Source organism: Sinocyclocheilus grahami, unplaced genomic scaffold (assembly GCF_001515645.1).
Source record: "Sinocyclocheilus grahami isolate Dianchi unplaced genomic scaffold, SAMN03320097.WGS_v1.1 scaffold31.1, whole genome shotgun sequence".
NCBI lineage: Eukaryota > Metazoa > Chordata > Actinopteri > Cypriniformes > Cyprinidae > Sinocyclocheilus > Sinocyclocheilus grahami.
The window spans coordinates 4,823,987-4,848,942 of record NW_015505210.1 but is presented as its reverse complement, the minus strand read 5'-3'; the positions used below and the strand labels follow the sequence as shown (position 1 = coordinate 4,848,942).

The window sequence follows — 24,956 nt, the reverse complement described above, 5'->3', positions numbered from 1 at the left end:
TAAAAATGTATAGTTATTTTTTATGTAATTTTGCAGTATTTATAATAAATGATTTATCTGTGCACATTATTTTTTTTAAATAATTCCCTTAGTCTTTAACCAAAAAAAATGTACGTTTCAACGACAATTCTCAATATAATATTTGATTTGTTCAGTACGACATCCATGGCTAACTGTATTGTTGCATCCCTAATATATATATATATATTCTCTTCTGCATATATTATATATATATGCAGAAGAGGTTTGGTCGACCAAAATTTTATTAGTCGCTTAGTAGCAGAAAAAAATAAATAAATAAAAATCCACATTGGCCAAGACACGCAGATCGTTTACAGCTGGTCTATGTGGTAGTCCATCGGGCAGGACATCCAAACGCTCGTCTATATCATTCATTGACCTCATATATGGCTTATCATCTGAAATATGTTAGCAGCAACTTTACATGGCCGCTCAATCTAATGTTAACCTAGAGAAATGTGCACTGTTCAGGAGTGTGGAAGCTGAACAGTAGCTATCGCTCACTGCAGGACAGATGGAGGCGCCGGTGCGCTCACTTGCACTTAAAATACTCCTTCATTTTTGCTCATACAGATAAGAGTAATACATCTTTCAAATCTGTAAAGACTACGTTTATTTGTGTGCACTCACAATAACAACAAACATGGCGCTTTTGTAAAATAATGCAAGCAAACAGGATGCGCTTTCTGCCGTCTCAGTCTCTGGGAACTTGAGCGTGAAACTCCCCGTATACTTGCCTTACAGGCACGGAAAAATTCACTTTGTTGAAACTTCCACGTCGTCGTGGAGTGCTTCGCAACGGCAGACGCCATGAAAGCGCAAGCTCTTGAGCGCTCTGGAAAGAAGAGCTGTGTCCAAAACTGCTCCCTATCCACTATATAGTGCACTATATCGGGTGTCAGCCATTTTGTAGTACTGTCCGAATTCTGAGTGAACGACTTCATTCCCTACATTCGTTCACTACTTTTTACCCACAATGCATTCCTGATTTCGAGTGTAGTGTCGAGAAAGTGTTGCTTTCTGTGTCGTGAATGTTAATCAAACAACAAAACGCAAAGAAAAATGTATTTTGTAGCTTTAACACCGATTTATTAGATTTAATTTATAGTGAAGACTATGCAGTATTGTTTTACATTTGATTATTCAATTTCTGTACCTAAATACTGAATAAAGCACTGCTTATTTCATTTGTATCTTTGTTCTGTTATATTTATCTATGCTTGTAATTTGTTTATTTCCTATGCTGATTTACTCGCCTACAAAATCACCCCAGTCATTGATTTTTTTATATATTTTTTTCCAAATAGAGCTATTCAAGTCATCTGGTGATTTATTTATTTATTTTCATATCGCAATATATATCGCAGAAAAACAAAATATCGTAAATAGAGTTTTTTCCAATATCGTGCAGCCCTACTATAGAGAGTGAAATGTCTACTTTCAAATAAACCAATTCAAATGGAAAACAATATTCTCAGATTAGATAATCCATGTGAAACATGCATACAGGCGCATCCACTACTGTGGAGAGGACGAGGCAGTGTCGCCGACTTCATCTCTTAAACCGAAAACAAAAAAGCACTAGTTTATCAATGAATTATTAAAACGTTAATGCAGCCTCCTTACTGTTTTTACCTGACACGTTCCTAATCATTACTTCTGCCAGTGTGCCATGGCAAATCTTTAGTCGAGGGCAGCCCTTATGTGTGTGTGTGTGTGTATATATATATATATATATATATATATATATATATAAATACACACAAATGTTCATTCATTACCATGTTTTACTGTATAATGCAATGTGTCTGTGATGTCTTGCTCAACAGAACACGACGGTGCAGGTGGGGAACAGCTCAGTACTGAGTGAGAGTATGCGTGATAACCCTCTGATGCAACACTATGCTGCTGTCTACACTATGTCTATGGGAATCATGCTCCTTCTCAAACTACTGAGAGGCATTGTGTTTGTTAAGGTGAGATTTTACATCATATAGTTACTTTTATAGCGATTGCAGTTTTGCATGATGCTTGTGACTTGCTGTGTCAGAGAATGAGCTCCATGTTTCAGCGGGTGATCTTTTGTTTTTCAAGGGTACTATGCGTGCCTCCTCGAGGCTCCATGAAGAACTTTTTCAGAAGATTCTTCGTAGTCCCATGAAATTTTTTGACACGACGCCCACGGCTCGCATCCTCAACCGGTTCTCCAAAGACATGGATGAAGGTGGGACCTGATGGAGGGTTCGATTGTAGCATTATCATCAGCTAGGGGTGTGAGGGGTGTAATTAGACGATTGCTCATTTGTAGCGATTGTTTTTGTACTGGTATCTTGACTAGTTGTGAACAGTTGACACAGCTTTTCGACGATATTTGCATTTTATAAAGCAATTTTTTCTAACCTTATTTGATGTATGCATCATCTTGTGTCAAAGTCTTACATTTAATTAATAAATGTAATTACAATAATAAGACACTATAGGTTGTTACCAGTCAAATTAAATCAACAAAACCTACTTTTGCACGGCAGAAGTGGCACAGAAGCTGCGTCTGAAGTGGCATTTAGATGCATTTACACTGCAATTACGATTGCATAATATTATGAATATTGAAATATGTTTTTTTTTTAATGAAATGGTTATTTAAATATGAAATTAAAACCACCTGTAGCAAGTCTGAGTCAGTCATTGAGTCATCTGCTCATCCGATTCATTCAAAGGAATGAAGCAAGTGAATAACTGCATCCCAAATGACGCACTGTACACTATGCACTATGTACTCAACCATGTAGTGTATGAATTGTATAAGGTTATTTTGTCATTAATAATCGGAGTCTGATAGCCCCTACCCCTTCGTCACGTAATTAAAGCTTCGACAGTTGAATGCATGAAGTGTCCAACATTTCCACACTTCGTATTTTCGGTTAAGTCAAGGGTTCTCAAACCTGTCCTGGAGGAACCCTAGACCTGCACATTTAGTATGTCTCTCTTATGTATATCACAGTAATTAATATGCACGATATTGTCATCGTGGGCACTTCAAAATATTGTGAATAATTATTTATTAAAAATTATGCCGATTTTTGTAATGCATTTTAAAAATATTTTTCCCATCAACCGGTCACAATGCACAGCACGGCTGAGAAGCGCATTGCGGAGCGCGTGAGAGACGCTCTGGATGAAAGCGCACATAACTCTCTGACAGCAGATGGCGCTGAACAGCAGAAATGCAGCAGTTACCCCAGAAACCCCATAAATAAAACCGCTGCATTACTTTCTAAAACTTATTTAAATGTTTTTTTTTTTTAAACGGATAGTTCGGTCCTTGATTCTGATTGGCTGAGCCGCGTTCGAAGCTGTTGTAAATTACTCTACAAACACACACCTTTGTTTACTTTGGCTGTTGCTTGTCAACCACTTTGTTGCGAGCACAACTGATTCTGAGGAACTACGTTGTTTGGTGGAAGAATACTGTTTTAATTAATATCATTATACTTTATTTGCTCTGTTTTATTTTGTGAAACCTAACTACGTATATTGAATAACCGTTTTATAAAAGCCATAACCCCCGTGAAGCCGTGGTTTACAGTGAATTTATAACAGCTAAGGGGTTTTAGGCACTCCGCTTCATCGTGCCTAACAACGCCCCTTAGCTGTTATAAATTCACTGTAAACCACGGCTTCACGGGGGTTATGGCTTCAAAATAGCCGTTCAGATTTTCGTATTCGCAGTGGTGTTCATCACCGCACCAAATACTTAAATATTTAGACTTAATAGGCTGTTTATTTTCAGAATTTTACATTTTAATCCGGATTACAACATGCCCTAGATATTGTTTGAAAAAGTTTTAATTCTTTATTGTTTGGTCACACTTTACATTAAGGCTCTATTAATTAACATTAGTTAATTCATTAGTAAACAAACTGTGAATGAAAAATTCTTCTAAACATTTATTAATCTTAGGTAATTTCAATATTTAATAACATTGTTAAAAAAAAGTTGCAACTGTTATTTAATGAACTAATGGAATAACTTCTGTAGCAAATGTAGCTATTGCTCATTATTAATGTTAATGCATTAACTAAGGTTAACTAATGAGATCTTATTGTAAAGTGTTACTTGTTGGTCTTTAGAATTTTTTGGCACTTTAATCTGTGTGAATTTCTTGTGTATTAGTTTATTGTATGTAAATGTTCAGTTCTTTTTGTTATAGGAAACAAGTTATTAAACCTGTTATACTTTGACAACACTTTTTTTTTTTTTTTTGTAACTAAATTTCAATATCGAGATAATACCGTATACAGTGATAAAATCATTAGCAATTAATCGCACCATGAAAGTTTGATACCGTCATATGCCTACCCACAGAACAAGTTTCGACTGCACACAACCAAAAATAAATAAATGTAATTAATAAAAATAATAATAATACAAATAAAAGAGGGTCTGTCATTCACATATATAATATATTTTTTATGGTTTTAAATACCTAATAAACTATAAAGTGCCTATTTAACAGATGGTAATAATAAACGTTTATCAAGACATCATTAACTTTTAAAATAAATTCTTGTGTAAGTCAGATATTCGAATTTGAGGTAACTTTTAGAATCAGGAGTTTTTATAAATGACTTTCATGGTGAAAATAGATAAATGTGTAATAAAGAGAAAAACCATAAATCTGCCCTCTTATCTGTCCTCAGGGAAGTCTTCTCTGGGAGTGGTTCTCTACCGGCTGGTAGAACCGTGTGGTGGCTCCATTAAGATTGACGGTGTCAACATTTGCGACATTGGCCTTGCTGATTTGCGCAGCAAACTGTCAATCATTCCACAGGAGCCAGTGCTTTTCAGTGGTACTGTCAGGTAGGCGGGACTCTGACTTATGCTGTATCCCAACTGATTCCCAAAGACCATTTCGCACATACAGTCAAACCAAAAATTATTCAGACACCTTCAACATTTCTCACATCATCAGTTTATTCGCTATAGTTTAGAAAATGGTAATAAAAAAAATGTCATGAACTTGGTTAAACTGTATCCGAACAAATTCGTCTTGATGATGAATAGCTGTTAAATTTGAGTACACAATTAGATAATACCAATTACCAAGCAATGCTTAATTTTGTTCAGTCTGTGATGTAAAACGTTCGCATTAGCAATTGAAGAAAGACCCGGAGATCGGCTGAATGGATTCTAAAACGGTAAAACTCAACTGTTTAACTCTAGGGGAGCTGGAAAATGAGCCTATTTTCAAAAATAGTGGAGTGTTCCTTTAAGCAAAACAAGTGTCTGAAGAATTTTTGGTCACAAATTTTTACTGGTAGTCAACTGTATGAAGAATTTGTGGGTATAATGTGTCACAGTGTACTTTATTTAGCTATCCTCACTTACATGAACTATAGTGTCCTGCACCCACTAATAAAAAAGATCAAAGATGATATCTGGTGTCTGAATAATTTTTGGTTTATCTGTATCATGTTTGGGCTTCATGCGTCACCTTTCACATGAAAAATGTTCCAAAAGGACGATTTACCAAAACTGCAAGTTTGAAAAGCAAATGAAAACAAACAAACAAAACAAAATGTAATGTGTAACCATAAGCTGCACTTCAGAAGGTCAGCAGCAAATGGGGTTGAAGCTGAAATTGCTTGCACTGTAAGCGTCGCGTTACAATACTTGACCTGTGCGCAGTGCACTGGGAGGGAAATGTTATAGCTTGCCGCTTCACATGCATTAAGAACAAAATCTAAACTGAATTAAGCTGGATCATGACACTAACTTTGCAACACTGACACTGTTATTGAACTGAACTGACTTGAGCTGAATAATGACTTTAATTTTTAGCTGTAAAGTAGGTCTACAGAAGTCAGATTAGTTTTATAATTGATGAATTAAAAAAACTATACTGTAATAATCTTGTTTTAGTAATTGGAAGCTGTTTTGAAACAATCTATTTTGTATAAACTGTCTTAATCCTGCTTCATATGAATGTATTTATCTGTCAGTTTTCTTCATGCATCTGCATTTTGTTTTGTATTCTTTTCAAACAGATCCAACTTGGATCCTTTTAACCTGTATTCAGAGGAGCAAATCTGGGATGCCCTGGAGAGGACACACATGAAAGAATGTGTAAGCTAAAGAAAACCCTTCAAAAGTGACACACCATGTATAACGTTTACAGGGGAAGTAGTTTCAGGTTGCCCACTGTCACGTAGCAGCTTCTCAGTTTGTCGGTCACACCTAAGGGCACGTATGAAATCTCAGTGACTTCTTGTTGCTCTTCCCTTCATCTTATCACCGTTTCTTTCAGTTTTCCCACAGCTTTGAATCTTTGTGATTGATGGTCTTGCATCTCCTCTCTGTTGTTCAGGTGTCTCAGCTGCCTTTAAAGCTGGAGTCCGAGGTGGTGGAAAACGGGGAGAATTTCTCCGTGGGTGAGCGGCAGCTGCTCTGTGTGGCCCGAGTTCTTCTGAGACAGTGCAAGGTGAGTTAACAGCCCGACTTTGGTCTTGTCCATTAGAGAAAGCTGACTGGAATTAGCTGATAATGCAGAACAGACTTGGTCTCACTTAACCGGGTCATCCGATTTGCTTTGTGTGTGTGTGTGTATATATATATATATATATATATATATATATATATATATAAATACACACAAATGTTCATTCATTACCATGTTTTACTGTATAATGCAATGTGTCTGTGATGTCTTGCTCAACAGAACACGACGGTGCAGGTGGGGAACAGCTCAGTACTGAGTGAGAGTATGCGTGATAACCCTCTGATGCAACACTATGCTGCTGTCTACACTATGTCTATGGGAATCATGCTCCTTCTCAAACTACTGAGAGGCATTGTGTTTGTTAAGGTGAGATTTTACATCATATAGTTACTTTTATAGCGATTGCAGTTTTGCATGATGCTTGTGACTTGCTGTGTCAGAGAATGAGCTCCATGTTTCAGCGGGTGATCTTTTGTTTTTCAAGGGTACTATGCGTGCCTCCTCGAGGCTCCATGAAGAACTTTTTCAGAAGATTCTTCGTAGTCCCATGAAATTTTTTGACACGACGCCCACGGCTCGCATCCTCAACCGGTTCTCCAAAGACATGGATGAAGGTGGGACCTGATGGAGGGTTCGATTGTAGCATTATCATCAGCTAGGGGTGTGAGGGGTGTAATTAGACGATTGCTCATTTGTAGCGATTGTTTTTGTACTGGTATCTTGACTAGTTGTGAACAGTTGACACAGCTTTTCGACGATATTTGCATTTTATAAAGCAATTTTTTCTAACCTTATTTGATGTATGCATCATCTTGTGTCAAAGTCTTACATTTAATTAATAAATGTAATTACAATAATAAGACACTATAGGTTGTTACCAGTCAAATTAAATCAACAAAACCTACTTTTGCACGGCAGAAGTGGCACAGAAGCTGCGTCTGAAGTGGCATTTAGATGCATTTACACTGCAATTACGATTGCATAATATTATGAATATTGAAATATGTTTTTTTTTTAATGAAATGGTTATTTAAATATGAAATTAAAACCACCTGTAGCAAGTCTGAGTCAGTCATTGAGTCATCTGCTCATCCGATTCATTTCACACCTAAGGGCACGTATGAAATCTCAGTGACTTCTTGTTGCTCTTCCCTTCATCTTATCACCGTTTCTTTCAGTTTTCCCACAGCTTTGAATCTTTGTGATTGATGGTCTTGCATCTCCTCTCTGTTGTTCAGGTGTCTCAGCTGCCTTTAAAGCTGGAGTCCGAGGTGGTGGAAAACGGGGAGAATTTCTCCGTGGGTGAGCGGCAGCTGCTCTGTGTGGCCCGAGTTCTTCTGAGACAGTGCAAGGTGAGTTAACAGCCCGACTTTGGTCTTGTCCATTAGAGAAAGCTGACTGGAATTAGCTGATAATGCAGAACAGACTTGGTCTCACTTAACCGGGTCATCCGATTTGCTTCCTCCTGATTTTTAGATCTTGATTCTGGACGAGGCCACAGCGGCTATGGACACAGAGACTGACTGTCTGATTCAGGAGACGATTCGTAATGCGTTCCAGGATTGCACCACGCTGACCATTGCACACCGATTGCACACGGTGCTCAGCTGTGACCGTATCATGGTGCTCAATCAGGGCCAGGTATGGTGTAGCGGTCTAATGACTAGTTTGGATAAAAAAAACCTTTCCATTAGGGGGCAATATTTGCCCCTGGAATTGATTTCCTGGGTATTATTTATTTTTTTATCATTGTAGGGGCAGTCTTTATAATTACCTGTATTAAATGTCAAATACTTACTCTACATCAAATACTTAAATTTAACCGATTAATCAATCAGAATGCTATAGACCAATCGCGTTTTATCAGCATCACCAAAAGCCATCTTTACGCTGGAACAGAAGCTGCATCTGACATAGCATTGATAGGTATTTACACTATAGCTTCATAATGTAAATAGCCTACATTTAAAGGGTTAGTTCACCCAAAAATGAAAATTCTGTCATTAATTACTCACCCTCGTGTTGTTCCAAACCCGTAAAGTTACGAAGCAAAGAAAACAAAAATAACGACTTTATCACTCGCTCGCATCATGATACTGTCGTGAACGCACGTCCACAAGTGACACAGTAGAGACGAAAACGTGGAATAAAGTCGTTATTTTTATTTTCTTTGCGCAAAGAAGTATTCTCGTAGCTTCGTAACTTTACAGTTGAACCACTGATGTCACACAGACTACTTTGTCGATCATCTTGGTACTTTTCTGGGCCTTGAACGTGGTAGTTACCTTGCTGTCTATGGGAGGGTCAGAGAGCCCTCAGATTTCATCAAAAATATCTTAAATTGTGTTCCGAAGATGAACGAAGGTCTTACGGGTTTGGAACAACACAAGTACTCATTTTTGGGTTAACTAACCCTTTAATATATCAATAAAACAGGAACTCGTTACGGAGTATAGCTATAATACTATGAAAATGATTATTGTTTTTAAATGCTCCTTTTGTATCTTTAATGTTGATTAACAGAATTCATGAAAAAAAAGAGCTTGTTTCCTCAAACCCAAAAAAAGACAAAAAATAATTGTTTATGAATTTGTCTATTGCTTTTTAAGCGTTAGAAGTCAAAGAGTTCAAATTGGTTATTTTGGTAGCATGAAAAACGAACATGAATAAGTTATACACAGAAAGCGAGCAAAGTTGTTCCCCATCACTGAAGCGGTCCATGACTTCAGTCTATGTAGGGCAAGTTCTGCACTCATAAAACCCCCAGATACAATCACTGACACGGTCTACGCTTCGAAATACCGCCACTTTCTTGTTCATGATGAGAGAACTCTTCAGACTGCCGGTTTTTAGCAGTGACTAATTTAAATAGGCTACCTCTATTGGCCATTGGATTCATAAGCTCATTAGAAATGTGTGTGATTGGTTATAATGCTCAATGCTGTAAAAAATGAACAGAAAATATGATTCGATGTGAGCAGACATAACAGATTTAGTTTACTTGTGCAGGGGCAGTTTTCTCCTACTTATCTTGAATTTGGATGGCATTTTTGTTCACTTTGGTGGCATTTTTGCCCCAAGCCCCCCTTAATTATTTTCCGACCCTGGTGGGATGTAATCCAATGCTCCACGGTTCCTTCAAACGTATTTGATGAAAGAAGCCTTTTTTTCCCCCTTTTTTCTTCTGTGACTCACAGTCTTTTTCTGTTTGACCCAGGTGGTGGAATTTGACGAGCCGTCCAAGCTCTTGGCGAATGAGAACTCACGCTTCTGTGCGATGCTGGCAGCGGTGGAGAACAAAATCTCTGTAAGAGGCTAAAGGATGTCCGAGTCAAGGTTTCACTCCCGAGGGCCGAAGGGAACATTCTCCATTAATATTCCAGTCATTGCTGCTTCAATGTTCCTCCCTCCTGCAAACCTATAGGGACCTGGGGAGGGAGAGTATAGTATTTCCATGAAACTCATGGGCTGTCATTAGGGGCATGCCTGTTAAGATGTACTACTTGTGAGCTTAAATGGTTAGGTCAGGAAACACTGATACTGTAATGATATTTACATAACGAAGTGGGGAAATCAGTTTCCATGTAGTTCAATTCATGCAAACTGGTATGTTTTACAGAGTACAATATCTCTGTTTATATGAGTATATATATTTACAAGGTGGTTGCAGAGTCCTTTTGTATTGATTCTGCTGGTCTATGTACAGTATGTAATATATACATACATTCAGATGGATCATCTTTCATTACAGTTTAATATTTTTGACAACTTGACAGTCTTCAGTACATGTGTAAATGTTGTCTTGTGACTTGAACCCTAAACTTTGGCACAGGTGACGTTGTCCACAGGATGTTGTACAAGCACTGAGTAAGTGGGACTCTTTAAGAGAAACAGTGCTGCTTATTTACTGTCTCCTTGTTCAGCACACCAAGGATTCAGTCTTATTTAGCTAAGAGGCCTTTGTATATTTATAGCCTATTTCCACTGTTAACATTTTTGCCAGTTACTTTTTATTTTTCCTCTTATGTGGTATTTTTTTTGTTGCTCTTTTACGTATGAAAGCATTGCTCATTTTGGCTTGTTTTTGCACTTTGTATTCACCTCTGTAGGAGGTCACAGACATTGTTTTGACTTTGTCCCAAAAGAGACGCTCGTCGAGCATAATCTTAGCAGGCCAAATTTGCTAGAACGGGCCTTTTGTTTTTTTGTGTGTGTGTTACGTTGTCTATCACAGCACTGGTACAAAGAGATCGCTCTGAATGGACTTTCTGAATCAGGTTGTGATGGTCGTTTGTGGTCTGCATGAAGGGGAATCTGATTTCCCCTCATCAGACCCTGCAAAAATGTCTTGTCATTTCCATTTTTTTTTCCATAGCCTTAGCATGATTTCTTAATTGCCTTGTGAAAAGGGTGGAAGGAGAGTAGGAGAGCGTAGTCTCTCTGCTGTCTCAATAAATTTATTTTAGGTTTACCCTTTCAGTGTCTCTGCTTCTGGATTACTGAGAGAGGATTAACTGTAATACAAATTTTATCCCAGAGTGAAATCCTTATAGAAGAAGATGAGACGTTCATTTTACTCATTATACACTGTAGCAAAATTATAATTCATGTGCCTTTTCACAGATTCAATTCAGTTATGCATCATGTTATTCTGCCATTTCCTCGTAATAATTACATCCAATTAATTTTTACTTCTGTTCGCCTTGGATGGCACATTTATGGCAATGCTAAGAAAAGAACATTACCATTTCTGAGGGAGACAAAGACCCAAAGAAAAGTGATATACGAGTGTATAGTAGATATTCCATTCATTCTTTCTGTTGATGAGAAATATAATTACGTTGGGAGAAAGTACATAAACTAAACTAAGTCCAGTCCACAAACACATCTGCCCAAAGAAAGAAAGCAGGACGGTGTCCAGGATGACAAGGGAAACCAGCACTTTCAGAGATTACAACAGCACACTTGTAAATGGACCTGAGCAGCCAATACATTATCATATGCTTATGCAGGATGGCTCTTTCCCCTACAGACCATGTGTGCCAACCAACTGCAACAAGAGTTTACTGCAATATATAACATTACTGTGGTTATTCATTTAGCTGACACTTATCCCAAGAACAGCCCCTCTGGAGAAACCTGGGGTCAATGGGATCGTTCCAGACACCGTACATGATGTGATTCAGTAACTATTGTAATGATTGTCCCTCGAGCATGATACCTAAAGGAATAGTTCATCCAAACCTAAAAAATTAATTCAGCTAATCACCATCATATCGCTTAAAGGGGCCATATGATGTTCCTAAAAAAGAACATTATTTTGTGTATTTGGTGTAATGAAATGTGTTTATGCGGTTTAAGGTTCAAAAAACACCTTATTTTCCACATAATGTACATTATTGTTTCCCCTCTATGCCCCGCCTCTCTGAAACGTGTCGATTTTTACAAACTAGAGTGAGCAGAGGCGGCGGGCTTGAGAACGGCGCGGCCGGCGGATTCAATGAAGGAGAGTCCGGAGGGCTTGCGGCAACCACATGTGACGACCCCGGGCTGGACTCCGCTTCGTCCACGGTGAAAGCTGATCCGGCGATCCACAGCGCGAAGTTGTTGTATTTCCTCAGCGACCAGCACGGATCAGCTCCAGGCATGACGAAGCAGATATCGTCCTCTTTTGGAAGGCCAAACAAAGTAGTTTCGCTTTCACAACGAAACACAGCACCTTCACGACATGGCGGCGGCGGCAACAATACTACAGCGAGAATAAAAGTTACGCCTTCTTTCTTTGCGTGAACATTTGGGTGGCGTTATGCAAATCTTCCCACATAGTGAGGTAGACATGTGGGGGCGTGTTAGAACGAGCCGTTTTAGGTAGATGTGGTTAACTCTTAACTTTGATAAAGAATATCTCTTTGGATTTGAAACTTTAGTCTTTGCAACTTTACAGATCTTCTTTATGCACCAAGAGCTTGTAACACTCCAAAGGGAAAGGAAAACTTGAAATCGCATCATATGACCCCTTTAAAAGAAAGAGAAACAAAAGAGATTATTTAGCAAAATGTTCAGAATGCGGAATTGTGTGAACTCATCTGTCAGTGGAGCTTGAGAACCACTGGTATTCTTTCCCTCTTTTATTGTAACGAAAAGAGCAAACTAGACATTTTGCTAGATGGCTCGTTTATGTTCCAAGCTTTACGATGGTAAATTACTGACAGAATTTTCATTTCAGGTAAACTGTTCTTTATGTGTCCTGTTAAAGGTAATTGTTCATGAATCATCCATTCTGAAAGCTGTAGGTAAGCTTATTTATATACCACATGTCAATGGTAATTCAAAGTTCTTTACATAAAAATAATCATAAAAATAAAAAAATAGTAGTCATAAAAAGGTACAAAAGAAATAATAAAAGTAGCAAAATTCGGGACCCCCCTGATAACTTTTAGAAGCTTTTTCCAGGTGGCATCTAAATGCCTTCTCACCAGCACATCAGCAAGGGATTTTGGTACAAGGCCATTATGGGAATTCCATACAGTTGGAACAGGAAGCCAATATAATGACCTAATGACTGGTAATAAGCTCAGTTTTTTTGGTTTTGCTCAGGAGCCAGCAACTGTCTAATAGTCCTCCAGGGAAGGCCAGTAAGAAATCTATTGCAGTAATCTGCCCTGCTGCTCATGAATGCATGAGGTCTTATTTGTGCACAAAGGATCTGATTTGTACTGTTTTAGATGGTAATCGGCTGATTTAGTTAGTGCTTATATATGGGTTTTGAAATAATATTCCAGAATGATACCAAGGTTCCTGACTTCATTTTTAGTTTTTGAAGTCAAGGTATGCACTCACCTTTGATATTTCATCTTTATTGCCAAATATAATCACCGCTCCTTTGTCTTTAGTTAATTCAACTTGGAATAGCCAGCTGTAAATTTGATTCATGCCCTGGCATGTTCACAAATGTTCACAAAGTTGCCCTGCCTGCTAAATATGACCTGAACCATCTAAACAACTGTCTCAGAGAGTCCTACCCACATTTTCAGTCTGTTAATGAGTACATTGTCATCGACACTATCAAATGCAACTCTAAAACCAACATTTTGTCTGAATCAGTATTTAAAGGGACAGTTCACCCAAAAATGTAAAAAGTTGTTCCATACCTGTATGAGTTTATTTCTTCTTTTGAACATAAAAGAAGACATTTTGAAGAACAGCCAAGCAGCTGCTGGGGTCCTTTCCACACTATGGAAGTCAATGGCGTCAACAAACTATTTTGTGTTCAGCAGAAGAAAGAACCTCATATAAGGTTGGAACAACTTGAGTAAATAATGAAAATGTTCATTTCTGGGTGAACTATCTCTTTAAGTAAATATCTTATTCAGTGCTGCCTCTGTGCTGTTTAGAAACATTGTACTGGCACCATTTTAAATGATATTACAGATTTTTGTCATTTATACAGTAGGTTGTTGATATTGGAGATGTAATTGTGCATGCTTGTTTCTCCAGTTTTACATTTGCCTCATCTGATGCTCCCCTAAAGTTAATCATTAAAAACATAAATATTTGCAGAAAATAGTAGCCATTTATCGGTTTTTGGCCATAACATGAAATAAGTGTTTTATTAGTAACAGCCACAATTTTAATATGGGTGCATTACTAGTCCAGTCCTTTTAATCCCAGGCAGGCAACACCATCAGATCTGACATTAATTAGTCTATTACCAACAGTAACGTGGGCACTTTATATAAACTACATTGTAATCCATAACAAATATGACCCAGTCCTGTTGTTCCCCGGTTAAAAAAAGTACAATTCCATAATGTACTTAAAGTGCTCTATTTTCACGCACTAATTTTGTACTTAATATACTAAAAATGATTCTTTAGTACTTCTTAAGATAAACTAAGTGTACTCAACTGTGCTATTTCGGGACATCATGAATATGAATTAAAATGCGCTTTTAACATACTATCTCTATTTAAAAATGTATTTAATCACCACTTAGTACACTCGAGTGTACAAGTGGTGACTAAATATATATATTTTTTTTAAATACAGAGATAGTATGTTTAAAGCACATTTTAATTCATATCCATGATGTCCCGAAATAGCACAGTTGAGTACACTTAGTTGATCTTAAGTTTATCTTAAAGGGGTCATATGATGCGATTTCAAGTTTTCCTTTCTCTTTGGAGTGTTACAAGCTCTTGGTGCATAAAGAAGATCTGTAAAGTTGCAAAGACTAAAGTCTCAAATCCAAAGAGATATTCTTTATAAAAGTTAAGAGTCAGCCACGCCTACCTAAAACGGCTCATTCTAACACGCCCCCACATGTCTACCTCACTATGTGGGAAGATTTGCATAACGCCGCCCAAATGTTCACCAAAGAAAGAAGGCGTAACTTTTATTCTCGCTGTAGTATTGTTGTTGCCGCCGCCATGTCGTGAAGGCGCTGTGTGCTTCGTTGTGAAAGCGAAACTACTTTGTTTGGTCTTCCAAAAGAGGACGATATCCGCTTCGTCATGCCTGGAGCTGATCCGTGCTGGTCGCTGAGGAAATACTTCAACTTCAAGCTGTGGATCGCCAGATCGGCTTTCACCGTCCAGCCCGGGGTCGTCACATGTGGTTGCCGCAGGCATCACAGTATGGTGAGGGGCGTAACATTTCTGTCACACGCTTGAGGAATTCGGCCAATCACAACGCACTGGATAGCTGGCCAATCAGAGCACACCTCGCTTGCGTTTCAGAAAGGCGGGGCATAGAGGAGAAACAATAATGTACAGTATGTGGAAAATAATGTGTTTTTTTAACCTTAAACCGCATAAACATATTTCATTACACCAAATACACCAAATAATGTTATTTTTAGCAACATCATATGGCCCCTTTAAGAAGTAGCCTACATGAAGCACAAAATTACACTATGGAAGCGTACTTTTTTAAATGTATTTATTTACCTGGTTTTCCTGATGCTTGTCCACTGCTGGACAGTGTTGTGCTGGAGCTCCGCAGCGCCCCCCTGCAGCTCGAAAACTTTCCCGTCTCGAAGTGATTTCCTCCCCTGTTTTTACTTCCTGTTTTCTAAGGGAGTCACTTAACTCAGATCGGTTCTGCTCATCGGGGTTTCACTATGCGTTGTTTCTTCTAGCGGTAGTTTTTGCCGATCTCTCCGCAGGGATCTCGGAACGGATTGGGACATCCACGCGTATATTCTGCTTTAGATGGAGGTCGGAGGGCTGAAGTCAGTCGTGTCTACGGCTCTAATGGATTTTACGTAGACTTGTGTTTTGTTTTAATGCCTTTTACTGCCTTCCTGGTCGTTTTATTATCATTACTTTCATTCGGTTTCCTCCTCCGCGGAGTGTCCAGCCTCGACCGCCCCTTTAACTCCAGCAACAATGTAACTAACTCGAGCGCTCTTTCATCTCTTCCGCCGAGCTCGAGCTCGAAGACCGCCGCTTTTAAAGTTTGACGCTGTCGTCACGTTATCGTGTATTTCTTCGCCAAACTTTACGATGGCCGAGCTGCAGCGGCCGACGCTGTGTTGCTGTCGGAAAGTGCTGGCCGTGCCCGGTAATAAGTCCTGCGAGGGCGGCCGGAGTCTGGCGCACTGTCGCCTGGTGGACGTCGCGTCGGCGTCCAACTTCCACAGCTTTAAGCTCCGACATTTCCACCTGGACCTCCACCTGAACTTCGCCGTCAAGAGGATGACGGGATGGCAGGTTCTGGAGCTCACGCCCGTCCAGCCCGGCGTCCAGTCGCTCATTCTGGACACGCATCCTTCGTTATTAATTCATTCCGTGGACTGCAAGGTGCCCGGCGCGTCCGGTGCTCCCGACGTGTTTTTGTCGCTCACCTACCGAATAGAACCGTTCACCGATTACGGATCCTCTCTGAACATCAGCCTCCCGGCCGCGGTGGTCCGGCCGCACCGGGCTTTCCGTCTCACCATCCGCTACACGACCACAGACGGCCCTGCGGTAAGGTCAACGCGGTGACAGCCTCTGATACACGCTAATAATAACTTTGTTGCACAGGACTATTGTACACAGAGCCAATATCCACTAAAAATATCCCAGCAGCGGAGCCTTAATGTTGACAACCAGCTCTGCCACGTTCGCTTTTACGCGAGATTAAAGGGGTCCTGTGGGACGCGGGATTGTAAACATGCTTGTGGGATCACCCCATTTATTTATTAGAGACACGCAAGGATAGAAAACAGCGAGTGTGCTGGAGCGCCTGAGCTATACTGATAAGAATGACCTCGGTGTAGTGACATGTCCTCGTGAGTAGATTATTGCACGAGGTCATTACTGGAAGGTGGGCTGTGTTCAACAGGTTTCAATTACAGATGGCTAGATATACAAGCTGAATACGAAAACAACCCTGTTTAGTGTTATTTGCGCTGTAACCTGTACATGTCATTGCCCGCTTGCACAGAGGGGTTTCATTTTGAATGTACCTTATATGCTCCTTTGACTGCTGTAGTGTTTAGTAGCGTTATGTGTCAGAAACTACATTTTTCATTAGTTTTCTTCATTGCAAAAATAATAATAATTCGCAGTATTAGCCAGAAACTATACAGCTATATCAGCATGACAACTGTGTTTCTTGGAAGTCTTTTTTCAGCCCCTCAAAGCAAAACATCATTCTCACTGATGCTTCCAAAACAATTCATTATCAAAACCTCATCTATAATAGCCAACTAGATAACATTACCGTGGCAAACACTTGACATCAGCAGAATTCATAACAACTTAAACAACACGCATCACAGAGAGCCAAATATATGAGTTTGCAATGCATAAAAACATTACATATCAGTTCTCTGTAAGCTGGTCCAAAACTGGCCCCAGGCTATAAGGTCATTCTTATTGCTGTGCCCTGCGTACACTGTGCTATTTTAGGGGCGTAATATACACACAAAACGGGCGTTTTAGCTGCTCACCTCTATATGGGTAGTTGTCTGTTGTTTCTGCAACTTCATCAAGAACTTAACTTGACGTTTGGATTCACAACTGCTTCACCTGTATGAAATAAATGAAATTACAGTGCTTTATTGCCTATCTTATAACCATGCAACCTAAACCTTGTTACATAAATCTGTATCGATTCATTTGCATGCTCAGAGCTATTTTCTAGAACATTTATTTGCCAAAGGTACTCCCGCACCTTACTGTTCCCTGGTTCCTTCATCAGATTTGGTGGCTGGATGCAGAGCTGACATGCGGACAAACCCGACCGTTGGTCTTCACTCAGGGTCACTCGGTCTGCAACCGGTCATTTTTTCCCTGTTTTGACACGCCAGCCGTCAAAAGCACCTACTCTGCCACTGTCAGGGTAAGTCTAAGCTGCTCAGATCCACCAAAACATCTTTGTGGGAATTCAGTGTTGTTTTCTGGTTATTGATCATGTTTACTGCGTTACAGGTACCAGAAGGTGTTACAGTGTTGATGAGTGCCTCAAGAAGTGCATACTCTAAACAGGACAGGGTTTTCCAGTTCACCATGGAGCACCCTGTCCCAACCTACTTGGTTGCCCTGGTGGCAGGAGACCTGCAGCATGCAGACATTGGGCCCAGGTAAATAAGGATTGAGTATCCCTGCTGAAAACAACAGAATAGTTCGATACCAGCATATGTTCTTTTAAACCGTGATATACTGGTGCTCAGTCTAGAATGCTAGTGTGCTGGTTTGTCTCAAATAGGCTGCTTAACCACAGTTGTCAAGACCACATCAGTTGCCTATTTTTATCAGCATGAATGTGCTACTTTGGTCAACAAGGTTCTCAAAAAACCATGCTGGTTGACCAGCTAAGTTCTGCTTGCACAAAGCATGGCTATGCTGGTTCATCAGCATATCAAAACCAAACCAGTACTATCTAGCATAACTAGCCTGGAAATGCTGGCTTTTTAAGCTGGCTTATGTGCCAATTATCTCAGGCTCATTGTTGTAAGATATATGCATTGTCTTCATTAGTGTTTAGTGCTTTACCTCAGCCACAATCTGCTTTTAGGAGTCGTGTGTGGGCAGAGCCCTGCATCCTGACGTGTGCGGTTAGTAAACTGGGTGGCAGTGTGGAGCGCTGGCTTAATGTGGCAGAGGGTCTTTTTGGGCCTTATGTATGGGGAAGGTCCGTTCCGTACTTTCCATTCATATCAATCTTGTTCACATCAAGCCTCATAATCAGGTATTAACCCGTCTCTCCCTTTACAGGTACGACATAGTGTTCCTTCCTCCTTCATTCCCCATCGTTGCCATGGAGAATCCCTGTCTTACTTTCATAATTTCTTCCATACTGGAGAGTCAAGAGTTTCTGCTGATTGATGTCATCCATGAGATTGCTCACGGCTGGTTTGGCAATGCGGTCACCAATGCTACCTGGGAAGAAATGTGGCTCAGTGAGGGTCTGGCCACTTATGCTCAGAGGCGCATTACCACAGAGGCCTATGGTATACACGTCATATCCTCACACATATCCAAATATAGAAACATCACCATGTAGGCCTTTTGCAAATGTTTATGCATACATTTCACAAAGATTCATACTTGTGTAGAATGATGCCAGTGATATGGGAGTGTCTGCATTTGCCCCAGCAGTGTGCAGAGGCCTGTTGATATCCCACAATGCTCTCTTTACATTTATCTTTTCATTTTTCTAATTCAGGAGAAGCCTTCACTTGTCTTGAGACTGTGTTCCGTCTAGATGCTCTTCACAGACAGATGCGTCTTCTTGGAGACAACAATCCTGTCAGTAAGCTGCAGGCCAAATTTGAGCCAGGTACAACCTTTTTAACAATATAAACCAGCTTTTGTATGAGTCTGAAAGAGACCTTGGGTTTGGTACTTAGTGATTTTTCCGTACACCTGAAATCATGCTAAATGCATGATGGTAAATGCATCTAAAATTCCTTGTTACTCAGATTTCAGAAAGACAGAAGCTAGGAAAATCCTCATTTGCAAAGTTCAGCTTGTCTGGGAAATGTGCTTAAATATTTATAAAGTACTTGTGAAGTGTCAGACCTATGACTCGTGGGTCAATGTACCATGTTATCCATTTTCCTTCTCTTTCTCCGAAGGTGTAAACCCCAGCAGTCTAATGAATCTGTTCACCTATGAGAAAGGCTTCTGCTTCGTATCTTACCTCTCACAGCTGTGTGGCGACATCAAGAGATTTGATAGTTTTCTTAGGGTGAGAAACATGACATTCACCGCACACATGCGTGAATTGTTATGCTCCACTGTACATATATGGCATGGTCCACACATGAAGTTTCTGAATTTTTCCACCATTCACTGTGTAGGCCTACATTGAGAAGTTCAGATTCAGCAGCGTAATCGCTCAGGATCTGTTGGACTTTTTCCTTGGCTTCTTCCCTGAGCTGAAGGAGAGCTGCGTTGCTGAACGAGAGGGTGAGTTTCGACAGCTGTCAGAGATGATGATTAACACACAGAGACTCTTTTAGTTACTCGTCTCACTGCGCTCCATTTGTCCTCAGTTAGGAATTTCCCTGTTGAGCCAGTCATAACACCCAGTGAGGGGTCAGAGCAACATTAGCAGTGCAAGAGATGGAGGCTTAATAGACAGAAATGTGACACTCCTTCCCCTCTTGCTCAGGTCTGGAATTTGAGCGATGGCTAAATGGCTGTGGTCCTCCGTTATGTGAACCAGATCTCTCGGCGGGTAGTGCTCTATCAGGCCCTGTTCACCACCTGTGTGATCTTTGGTGCGTGGATGCCCCTGACCCCCAAGTGATCTCTACATTTGACCTCTCCTCCTGGAGCACCTTTCAGACCGTCCTCTTCCTGGACCGACTTCTAGACCGCTCACCTCTGCCTCAAGGTATTCAGAATCCATTTCGCAGTTTGTCGACATTAGTATTCCCATTGCTTTGATGTTTGACATCTCTTCTCTTGTAATACGAAATGTGATTGTCCTTTCAGAGGTGATGAGTCTTTTGTCAAGCTGCTACTCGGCGTTGTTGGACGGCATGAACGCTGAAGTCCAGATTCGATGGCTGCAGATTGTAGTGCGGAACAGCTTTTATGCTGATCTGCCCCGAGTTCGCAGCTTCTTGCATAAACATGTGAGTTTTGTGAATCAAATACATTAATGTAGCATCTCCATATTGATTGTAAGAGCCTTTTGTGTGGTCTGAAGATGAGTTCAAGCAAATCAGTCTCTTATTTTGCCTGTGTTTAGAGGGCACAAACACTATTAAGCTATGGACAGTCTGGTTTATAAAAGCGTGTAATTTAGTGAGTTAGTGCCTGGCGCTCTCTATTTCTCCCTCACCCCTCCACTCAGTATAAACTGAGTTTTCCTTAAAGGGCATCCACATTCCAGTGTTTCTAATAAACACTCTCGGCTTTGACTATTGACTGTTTATGACGTCATGTCTCTTTTCAGAGCTGTAAAGAGATGTACTCAATCACAACCAGTTTGGCTGGTTTCTTTTGCTTCATCCAAATCATGTTGTATTGATTACCATATTCTAAAGTGTATTGTGTCAAGCATGGTTGCATTTCATCCTAAGAGACTGTAATAAGTTTATGAATTCTTCATAGTGAATTCTGATGATACCATAACCTGTCATATATGGCAAACGATTTGAAATGTATAAAATTAACCTCCAAAGTGGATATATAAAACATACAGTTCTAACTTGTGGTCGACAGATATATCGCAAAGGCCGATATATCGGCTGATATTTGGCATTTTTCAAATATCGGCATTGGCCGATAGGTTTTTCGGTTTGGCTGATATGTTTGCGACTTTTATTTTGTCTGCGCACACAGCGCTCACATTCTCCCTCTTCATTGTTTGCTGTCATCGTTTAACAGTCCTGCCTAATATGGAAAGAAGTCTGTCTAATAATCAGATAGAACTGTTGAACAAATGAATTAAAAGGTATACAAAAAAGTATTATAACTGTTGCTTTTATATTATTAGTAACAGGTAGGTAAACATTATAATACTATCTTGTTTACCGTCAGTGTTCAGCAAATATGCATTTATATAATTTATACAAATGTCTAATAAACATTTGATTCCACAGACTTATGCCCGGTTCAGACTACACGATTTTAGCCTGATTTTGCCACGATTTGCTTGACGTGGGGATTCGTAAACGACAATGGGCGTCGGGACGCAAGATTCCATCGTTTCAGCTCGTGTAGTGTGTCATAGTGGACGACAACCGATTCCGCGTCTGCGATGCTTCACGACAGAAAGACTAGCATGTTTCATTTTTTTTCCGTCGTCCACGACGAGTTCTGTCACATTGGTGACGTTGACCAATAGCAGCACAGAAGCTCTTTCATACACAGGTTTCAAACATGGCAAAACGAAAGAGAGAAGATGGTGTTGCTAGGTGGAATTATGAGATGGAGGAAAGGTTCGTGGAGCTCTGGCAACAATACTCCTGCCTGTATGATGTGTCATCGAGGGACTACCACGACAGAACAAAGAAAGAAAAATGCTGGCGAGCTATAGCGGAAGCGGTTCAGCAAAGTTTACACTCTTGTTTTCGGAAGTCAGTCGCTAGTTCCGCCTTCTTGATGACATCACGCGATGAATGGCCGGGAACCAACGTGTAGTCTGACATGTTTCTTGTCCACGCCACGACAAGATTTTAGGAGTCAAAATCGTGTAATCTGACACGGTGACTATCGTGACCGACAAAAATATCGTGTAGTCTGAACCCGGCATTAGTAGAATAATTGTGAGATCTTGTGAAGTGTGCATTTGTTTCCTGCATGATCGTGTGTGCTCTGTGTAACGGTTGGTCTGTGCGAATTGAATGCGGACTGGAGGAGAGTTCAGCTTCACTGGAGATGCGCAATCGACAAACTTTAAACTCGTGATTTAAAATTATATTGCACTTTATCCATTTGACTACTGTCATATTCATGTCATTTTTGCTGTGTGCTGCATGTAAAATGAGTGTTACCATGGATTTAGTTGAAAAAATATATTCCCAATACACACAAACTTCCCAGAGTGCCCTGTTGGTTACAGTTTTTAATTTCTTTTTATTTCTTTATTTGTGAAAAATACTGTAATAGGATTACAGAATCAGGAAGTTGTCATCTAAAGTAGAAGTATATTTATTTTACACATTTAATTTTAATATAATTCATTTTCAAATTATTACAAATTTCTTAAATACTAATTAAAATAAAAAAAAATTATAATTATAAATTATAATTAAAATAAAAAAAATATTCTTATATCGGCCATCGGTCACCCTGCTCTCTAAAATATCAGCATTGGCTGTCAAAAAAACAATATCGGTCGACCACTAGTTAGTTCTAACGCTAACTTCTGATTAGATGAGATGTGTTTAATGCCAGGAAAATGAATGTTAAATTGTTACTTGCCAGTTATGGTTTATTTTTATTATTACAGATATTAATAATGTAACTTTTTTTTTTATTGAACATTGTGTCTTTTGTAATTTTGTAAACCTATTTAATAAAAAAACGGTTACAGTGCTTTAGGCATTCCTCTTTGCATGACACTTCAAACACACTTTATCTGCTGTATATCTTGTCACATGAAAGAGATATTTAAAGGGTGCTTGTCAGAGTTATATTAAAGTGCGAGTAGTGCATGAAGTTGGACTTTTGTTACTACTTTCACTGTGGCATTTTGACTGGACCTTACTGAGATCTGTTTTAAATTAAGAATGGGGCATTTCATGTAGGCCTATAGAAAATAAATGTTTCATCTGATCTGTTTTAGCAATGGGTTGTCTATTATCTTTCCTCTTCCTCTTCCTTTCCAGACCTCACGGATGTACACAGTGCCCCTTTACGAGGATCTGTGCGGAGGGGTGATGAAGTGTTTTGCTGTGGAGGTATTTTATCAAACTCAGGCCCGTTTGCACCCAAATCTACGCAGGACACTTCAGCAGATACTGTTCCAAAGCAGTGCCCTCAACACCACCACTACTCCATCTCTACTCACATCACCACCCTCTGCTCCTTCGTCGCCCACAGAGCCCCCTGCCAACGGGACCATCGCCCTGCGAGACGTCAATGTGTCCGCATGAGTTCAAAACTTCTGTGGAGAAGCAGAAGGTTGTTTGAGGTGAAAAGCCAGAAGGGCAGGAACAGGACAGGAATTGAACTCCTTGGCTCAGACTGGACCATAGCAATGCATTGTGAGAGGCCAGCGCTGATGGGTGACACACTCTCACCAACACTGGGATGTCTATTTATAAAGGCAGACACTGATTTTCATAAGCTAATCATAAAGCTGCTCAGGGCTGTGGAACAAAGTGGAGGACAAATGTTTGCGATGGTTATTATGCCATCACCTGTGTGTGTGTGTGTGTACGCATATGGATAGGGGTATGTCAGTATCAAGGATACTGGTTGCCATCTGTTAGCCATTAACTTTTTGAGTGTGTGGATATGTGTGTCTTTGTTTATTTTTGTGGGTGTTTTGCATATGTTCCTCCGGCCTATGCACATCATCTCATGTTGTGTTTGCATCTGTTCTCTGAGAAATCAATTGGAGGACTTAACAAGATTTCAGAGACTTTCCTTTTGCTAGCTACACAGAGGTGTTCTGAGGAGGACCAAACCCTGACTCATCGCCTTCCTGGACAGTGTTTGAAAACTGGCGTGAATGCACACAGTCTGTGCTCATTGTGCAAATCTGATCATGGCCTAATGAAGATCCTGCAGAACCAACACACTCTCAGCTTTTCTGTGATAAACAGATTGTTTCCTATTTGTTTGAACTGGAATCTGTCTTTCTCAAGCTTCTCTTTCCTGGTGCTAACCACTCAACATTAAGTCTCCGGTATATCAAGACAGAAGAAGTGGAGCCATGTTAGTGCCTTTCAAAGCTTTCAACACTGTGGGGGTTTTCAACACTTCTGTTCAAATGAACAGCCTGAATTTGTTATTTGTGCCATACTAGGGTGACATTGGTAACTATTGTCATACATTGTGTGAACGGTTGTTTTCAGGAATTGAGATGCTGTGGTGATTTTTTATTTTTTTTTGGAAAACTGCATTTCTTTCACTCCATTTTTTATTTTATAATTGGCAAATTTCCCTTAAATGAGCATATATTGAAGAGACTGGAACGGATTATGATTTGTGAGAATGCAGTGAGCGTGATGGGTGTTCAGGGTGGGGTTATAGGTGGATGGGTCCAAGCTGATCATCATTGGCCTTAACTACAAGCACAGTGGAAGACAGGTTCAGTTTAACAGGTAATAAAGACAACAGAGAGCACTTTATATGTGTTGTGTCTGAGGATCCAACCTTGGATTTGACTTTCTTGCATATGGCAGACACTCATCAGCAAGTTTCTCTAGCTTGTAGAATCATAGCTTTGTTGATTGGAAGCTTTAACACTGCACAGCCAACAATAAAAGGGGTTGTTTTCCACCCTCATCTAATGTTGTCTACCTTAATGAGTAAA

General features: G+C 39.9%; 2 protein-coding genes across 2 annotated transcripts in view; both read left to right on the top strand.

The window, feature by feature from the left end:
• Positions 1-10,997, top strand: part of abcc5 (ATP-binding cassette, sub-family C (CFTR/MRP), member 5) — a 42,887-nt gene extending 31,890 nt beyond the window's left edge. The window contains exons 20-26 of the mRNA XM_016262453.1: positions 1,851-1,997; positions 2,116-2,254; positions 4,651-4,882; positions 6,070-6,148; positions 6,390-6,503; positions 7,998-8,162; positions 9,739-10,997. Coding sequence (XP_016117939.1) covers positions 1,851-1,997; positions 2,116-2,254; positions 4,651-4,882; positions 6,070-6,148; positions 6,390-6,503; positions 7,998-8,162; positions 9,739-9,840 — 978 coding nt within the window. The 3' untranslated portion in view covers positions 9,841-10,997. The remainder of the gene's footprint in view (positions 1-1,850; positions 1,998-2,115; positions 2,255-4,650; positions 4,883-6,069; positions 6,149-6,389; positions 6,504-7,997; positions 8,163-9,738) is intronic.
• A 4,498-nt stretch (positions 10,998-15,495) lies between these two features.
• rnpepl1 (arginyl aminopeptidase like 1) lies at positions 15,496-23,878 on the top strand. The gene is made up of 11 exons (XM_016261869.1): positions 15,496-16,492; positions 17,712-17,852; positions 17,942-18,093; positions 18,528-18,644; positions 18,728-18,963; positions 19,179-19,292; positions 19,591-19,703; positions 19,816-19,924; positions 20,130-20,354; positions 20,456-20,598; positions 23,302-23,878. The coding sequence occupies exons 1-11, from the start codon at positions 16,028-16,030 to the stop codon at positions 23,566-23,568; spliced, it is 2,082 nt and encodes a 693-aa protein (XP_016117355.1). The 5' UTR covers positions 15,496-16,027; the 3' UTR covers positions 23,569-23,878.
• The last annotated feature ends 1,078 nt before the right edge of the window (positions 23,879-24,956 follow it).

What these genes read in the sequence shown, in the direction of transcription:
- rnpepl1 (XM_016261869.1), top strand. Translation starts at nt 16,028, where the DNA reads ATGGCCGAGCTGCAGCGGCCGACGCTGTGTTGCTGTCGGAAAGTGCTG. An exon ending in GCAGGCCAAATTTGAGCCAG is followed by an intron (nt 19,293 to 19,590) that starts GTACAACCTTTT and finishes CTTTCTCCGAAG; the next exon opens with GTGTAAACCCCAGCAGTCTA. An exon ending in CTGCGTTGCTGAACGAGAGG is followed by an intron (nt 19,925 to 20,129) that starts GTGAGTTTCGAC and finishes CCTCTTGCTCAG; the next exon opens with GTCTGGAATTTGAGCGATGG.